The sequence below is a fragment of the Argentina silus genome (genome assembly GCF_951799395.1).
Source record: "Argentina silus genome assembly, chromosome: X".
Classification (NCBI taxonomy): Eukaryota; Metazoa; Chordata; class Actinopteri; order Argentiniformes; family Argentinidae; genus Argentina; species Argentina silus.
Genome location: NC_139653.1, coordinates 41913429 through 41920450, shown reverse-complemented (window position 1 = coordinate 41920450; position 7022 = coordinate 41913429). Strand labels below are relative to the sequence as shown.

The following is a 7022-nucleotide window of genomic DNA, read 5'->3' as shown; positions in this document are numbered from 1 at the left end:
CATCCCTCGTTACAGTCGGTAATTAAATAACCAGAACAAACATTATTGCATTTGCATACAGTACACGGTATTACCTCGTACACCCAAAAGGATAATTGTTTCTAATCTACAAAACTGAACCTTGCATGTTAGACTCTCAGAGCCTGCATTGGCTTCACTGTACATACTACATGCATCACCCCCCATCCATAACATTATAGAATTATCTATTTAGCTCTACATATTTCAGCTGATACAGGACTTATATGGGTCATTGGCTTTTACTGCTTGTCAAATATGGACATGTCCTCTCCTCTATCGCTTTCACTCCCAGACAGACAGACAGACAGACAGACGGACAGACGGACGGACGGACGGACGGACGGACGGACAGACGGACAGACGGATGGACAGACAGACATGTGCGCATTGTCCCCAACATTTGCTGCTGGACAAAAAAAAAGGAAAAAAACTAGGACACTTTAGCTGAGGATTTGATAAAGCTCTCTATCTAAATCACATAATGTTTTTTCAACCTCATAAAAACAGAGCACAGTTTTGGGAGCCAGACAGGAATCTTTATTGCATCACCGGGATTCTACTTTACTGACTGATCTGGGATCTGCCTGGCTAATTGCCACCTGACTGGGTTTAGTAGACTGTGTGTGTGTGTCTGTGTGTGTGTGTGTCTGTCTGTTTGTTTGTGTCTGTTTGTGTGTGTACAGGGGAGGGGCGTGGGGGTGGTTAGGGTTAGGGGGGATCTGGTGACCTGCCAGCAGGGAGTGTGTGTGTGTATGCGTGTGTGTGTGTGTGTGTGTGTGTGTGTGTGTGTGTGTGTGTGTGTGTGTGTGTCCTGCATGGATATTTTCTCTGGAGATTACTGTGTGCTCTGGTCTGGCATTAGAAGCTTACGGAACATCATCTACTGATCACTGGGGTATTTTCCTAGATTGTCTGTACACATTGGCTCACTGAAACCCTTCTTGGGCCCTATCACTCTGCATTCACTAAAGGCTGCCCACTCAAATCGTACAGCCTAAAATTGTCAGTGGGCCAAATGATGCAAAAATAAACAAGCATACACAGTCAAGTTGGAGGAGGGAGCGAGGTAGGGAGCACAGACCAGACTGAGGCAGACCTATTTGTGTCCGTGTGTTTGTGTGTGTGTGTGTGTGTGTGTGTGTGTGTGTGTGTGTGTGTGTGTGTGTGCATGCGTGCATTCATGTGTGCATGCGTGTGTGTGTTGAGGATGACGGTGAGGATTAGAGGTTATTTGCGCTCATTGCAGCCTCTCATCTACTTTACAGGTTAAGTAGGTTAGATGTTTGTTTGTATGTCATTTCAGACCCTTAGGGGATTTGGTTTCCGGTTCACACAACCATTCATGAAATCAATTTTCACCTCAATGCTCTTTTTCAGCACTGATAGGCCGTAGCTTTCACAATAGAGTGTAATTTGCTTGTACACCTACAGTATCTGAATGGCTGTCGTTTAGTACGGATATACAGGGTTATTCTATCGGAACAGTGTACAATAGCATCACGGACAACAGACAACAGCAGAGCTTGGCGGCGTTAATAAACAGGATGGTTTTGTATGCCACCTAGAGGATAGTTTGTGTACTGTAGTTCATGGACATGAAGACCTCTGTGCCTATTCATATAGTCGTGATACAAACTAACACATTTTACCCATGTAATTTTGATACAGTTATAGTTCATGAACACTTTAATCAACATGTTGAAATGTCAATAGAAAGGTTGCGATTAGCCTCACAGTCTTTTACTGCATTGTTCAATCAAGGCGTCTTCCTGTGGCCATCTACAGCGCCTTTGGAAAGTATTCTGACCCCTTCACTTTTTCCACGTTTTGTTGTGTTATAGACTCAATTTAAAATGGATTAAATTAAAAATAATTTGCTATCAATCCACACACAATACCCCAGAATGATAAAATTAGCTAAAATGCAAAACTGTCATCAACAAATCACTCAATAAGTTGAATTGAGTCCATCTTAATGCAAGGTTGTACTTGATTCCTATGCAAATCAGAGACCCTATAAAAACAAAGATATTAATTCCAAAATTACATGAGTTATTATTCTTGCTTTAAGATGGACTCAGTTTGTTGATGACATTTTTGCATTTTAGCTCATTTTAAGAGTGTCATAGCAAAGGGTCTGAATACTTATGTACATGAGGTATTTCTGTATTTAAATTTTAATAAATTTTCTGAAATTTCAAAAAACGTGTTTTCGCTATGTCATTCTGTGGTATTGTGTGTGGATTGATGGCAAATTATTTTAATGTAATCCATTTTAAATTTAAATCAAAATGTGGAAAAAGTGAAGGGGTCTGAATACTTTCCGAAGGCACTGTATGATAAGTCATCCTTTCACTCAGCTGAAAAAATGAAAGTTGTGGCACTGAACAATAGTACCATTTACACATTACTGAGCCGAACTGAGCTGTACTAGGTTGGCCTGGTTATGCATTCACCATAGTTACTGTAACAGTGCTTGAAAGGATAATGTGAAAATGCAATATCCGAGCCAGCACTGAAGTGTGCACACCCGTAATCTTACCTCTGTGACGTCGGCCATTTGATAACAGAAGCCAAGTGGGTGTTCAGTTTGAGTGACTCGCCACGCTCACTCACTGCTACAGAGCTACCTGTCACCTCTACCTACTCTGGATAACTCTTGAGTCCACAATGTCTAATGACACTGCAGCTGGGGCCAAACTGTGTTCCGTAGATTTTGAGATATCTGGCTATGTCCAAGGTTGGTGTCTGTCTTCGAGTTGCTTTTAGTTCTGTGTTGCACCATCTTGCCGTAGTGAGTAGTGACCATACTGTAAAGTGATCTGTGTTTCTTATTTTAGGATCATGCAAGTGTCCTTGGCAGTGTCTGTCTATGAAGTGCATTAGACTTATAAGTACGACAGTCTCTATAACACTCTAACACTTGCTATTATAGCATGAAATAGATATATATTCACTTTTGTTCCTGACAGTATTAAGAAGTGTTGCCTTTAAGTCTCTTATTTACTTCTATCCTCAGCGCCATATTCATTATACTTATGTACTGGTAGAGAAGCTGCATGATTGGTGCGCTGTTTTACCCTGATGTTTGTCTTGATTAACACCTGTGATATTCTTATCTGCAGTCAGTGGAACCTATAAAACCCCACCAAAAGCTATAAAAGGAATGTGGTGTGATAATGGTAGATTTGTTTAAAAGTGTCTGTAGGCTTAATAGTGTTTCTCTCCTTTCCATAGGAGTTTGTTTCAGAATGGTAAGTTTCTCGCATAATGGATACCACCACTATAGACTATGGACTAGTATAACCCTAGTATATAATAGATATCTCACAATCTATTTTGTTTTTCAAAATTAAAATTAAAATTTTGTGATTGTTTTTCTTGAGTGTTGTGGTTTTGTGTGATATATGATTGTAAATTATGTGTATGCAGGGCTCTCTTGTAAAAGAGACCTTGGTCTCAATGGGACTCCCTGCTAACATTTGTATTATTCCTGTTTATTGTCCCCCCCCCCCCCCCCCCCCCCTCCAGTACACAGAGAAGGAGGGACTGCGGCTGGGGCTGTGTGGTTGGGTGAAGAACACTTACCAGGGGACTGTGGTTGGTCAGGTACAGGGGCCTGCGGACATGGTCCGAGAGATGTGAGTCCAACACCATGCCATGATCACACACACACACACACACACAAACACACACACACACACACACACAAACACACACACACACACACACACACACACACACACACACACACGCACACACTTTGAATACTTTATTTGGGTTCACAGTAAAGCATTACATCAAAGAACCCAAAACACAACAAAGGTAATGAATCATGAACACAAGTATCACCGTCGTTGCTACACAGCTAAGCTTCCCACACCAACAGACACAGAGCAATATTTCGGCTTTTTTCTTTGGGAGAGAAGCCAAAACTACTAATAAGTGTGACTAGGAGCACACACACTCACACACACACACACTAACAAAGGGACTGTGGTTGGTCAGGTACAGGGGCCTCCAGACATGGTCCGAGAGATGCAAGTCCAACACCACAACATGATCACTATGGTTCATTATGGCATCATATACAGTGCATATGTGTAAGTAATGGGACAGTGAAGCATCTACCCAAGATATACAGCAAACCACCACATTTGTGGAACATAGTGGAGGGGATGAACTGGCTAACTTGTCTTAATTGATGATGTTACTGCTGACAGCAGCAGCAGAATGTATTCTGAAGTGTACAGAAACATCTTGTCAGCTTGAGTACAAGCCAATGCCTCCAGAATCATTGGATGGCGCTTCATCATACGCAAAGACAATGACACAAAAAGGTGGGCCAAAAAGTATACACTCGGGGTCTCAACCGACAGAGCAGATGGAGTCGAGAGACAATGGCCTGGCAGAACATCACCAGAGGAGATTACCTGCATCTGGTGGGGTCAGTTGGTTGCAGACATCAGGCAGTTATTGCATGCAAAGGATTGTTGACCAAATACTAAACATGAGTGCTTAATTTGGGCATTATATTAATCTGTCCCATTACTTTTGGTGCCCGGAAATAGGGGGACTATGTATAAAAAGTGTTGTAATTTCTGATATACTTTAACTTCATAGTAATTGTTTGATTCCATATTCAAATGTTTGGAGTATAGGGCCAAAAGAAGAAAAAAAAGCTTCACTGTCCCATGACTTACTCAGGTCACTGTACATAGATGCCCTATTATACACTCTATAGCAGCAGTTCCCAAACTTGGGGTCAGGACTTATTTTGCATGAAAGATGCTTGTTTCCATATTACTAAGAAACTAGCTACAAATATGAATTCATTAACATAACATAATATTCAATACAGGTTTGTGACCTTACAATCCAAAGCTAGTCTTATGGCTTGAGCTCCACAGCTAACTTTAGTGCTAGCTACTTTCAACTGAGATTAATGTTCTCTTATTGCTAGCAAACAAAATATTTACTAATAAAAACCTAACACAGCTACAGTGTCTGTACTTAACATAGCAATACTTTGTAAAAATCCTTGGTGACCATCAAACAAAGTTAAACAGTACATTAATTAGGGTTAGGGTTAGGGTTAGGGTTAGCGTTTTGTATCATGGTTGTTCAGTGAGTTCTTGTACTGAAAAGAACAACCTCCTAGTGAAGGGCAGAGTAACATTAACTGTGTAGAAATCATCCATAATAACATAATGTATCAGACCCATTGGGTAGCTTATTACTGTGTTACATTCAGTGGATGCATGCACACCAATACTACTGTAGATAGCCTTTGTATTACCACTGACTGAGTAACCATGGCCTGAGTAACCATGGCCTGAGTAACCATGGCCTGAGTAACCATGGCCTGAGTAACCATGAGTTGTGAGTTGAAGACGTGGTACAAGGCTAGACCAAAATGAAAACAGGTAATATAGCATTTTCCAGCTTATTTCATCGTGACTACCTTCTCTGTTCAAGAATCTTTAATGCAAAAATAATTATGTGGAAACTACAGTCCAATAATAACAAGGTAATTGTCTTTCTTGTTACTGGTAACTACAGGTAATAATTGGTAATTACCATGCTTATTACCATGTTATTACCCACTGATTCCAAGCTGTAATGTAAAGTGCTACCCAAGTGTCTACAGTGTTTATTACTTAATCAGACTTTATATAAGTGGTACAGATCATCAAATGCACCATCAGATGCACCAATTATCTGGGTGCTTCATTCTAGTTGACCAGCAGATGGCCCTCTTTACCTACTAAGGAGTCAACTACTGAGGAGTCAGATGTTCTGTATTGGCTATAGAGGCTGGACTCTCTGCAGTGCCGGTCCACTGTAGCCCTTGTGTGCCTGCTTGTGTGTGTGTGTGTGTGTGTGTGTGTGTGTGTGTGTGTGTGTGTGTGTGTGTGTGTGTGTGTGTGTGTGTGTGTGTGTGTGTGTGTGTGTATGTGTGTAACTCTGTCTAGCCCCATGTATTTGATTAGCTGATTCCCCCCTCCCCCCCTGCTCTGCTCTCAGCTCAGCTGTGGTCCTAGTGATCAGAGCCCTCTGTCTGGCCGGCTGCACATTCTGGAATGATGAGGTCGTGTTCTGGCAGAGCCGTCCACTACAACGCCCTTATAGAATCAGCTTCTCGGGGAGAGATGTAGAAGTAAGATAAGACTCATATTTCATTGTCTCGATTGTTAAAGTAAGATTATCCAGTCCAGACTTATCCTCTCTCCTGACCTGTGCTTTTCACCACAGTGACCTGAGCAACAGCATTAGCATTGGCTTCAGCCCATTAGTAGAATACTTTATGAGGCTTATTATCTTCTTTTCTCTGTCTAAGTCTTCTCTCCTCCTCTCCCAGTGGAGTGACCAGGGAGTGGTCTGGTCTGGCCTGGTCTGGTCTGGTCCGGTCCTGTCCTGTCCTCTCCTCTTTTCTCCTCTCCCCATCCCCTGCCCTCCCCTCCTCCTCTTCTCTCCCCTTCCCTCTCCTCCTCTCTTCCTCTCCCCTTCTCTTTTCCTTCTCCCTGTTGAGTGACCAGGGAAAGGGAGTGGTTAGTGGAGATGATGTCACCAGCTGGGATAAGATCCAGAGGTCCCAGGGGTATAGGTTCAGGGGTTCAGGGGTTTAGGGGTCCAGGAGTTCAGGGTGGTGGGTCTCACATCCAGATGTGAAGTGGTGATGTCATCAGCAGGGCGGAGGTGGCTCGGCTCACTCAGATGACATCATCGTCTCCAGGGTGCCTGCTGCACACACCCACTGGCTTGCTTTTACCTCATCACTGAGCACACACGCACGCACGCACGCACGCACGCACGCACGCACGCACGCACGCACGCACGCACACACACACACACTGTGTACACATGCACACAGGCACGTACCCATCCATGCATACACGCAAGAGTCCTTTCCTGGACACCAGTTAAACCGTGATAAGTTATGGGAAACACAACAGTCATTCTTCACAGATCAAAGTGATGTTTGTCCCTGTGTACCGCCT

General features: G+C 42.9%; 1 protein-coding gene across 1 annotated transcript in view; it reads left to right on the top strand.

Moving 5' to 3' along the window:
- Positions 1 to 2691: 2691 nt before the first annotated feature.
- Positions 2692 to 7022, top strand: part of LOC310822204 (acylphosphatase-2-like) — a gene marked incomplete at both ends in the record, with an annotated part of 15597 nt that continues 11266 nt past the window's right edge. The window contains 3 exons of the mRNA XM_083694555.1: positions 2692 to 2761; positions 3259 to 3275; positions 3553 to 3662. Coding sequence (XP_083550681.1) covers positions 2692 to 2761; positions 3259 to 3275; positions 3553 to 3662 — 197 coding nt within the window. The remainder of the gene's footprint in view (positions 2762 to 3258; positions 3276 to 3552; positions 3663 to 7022) is intronic.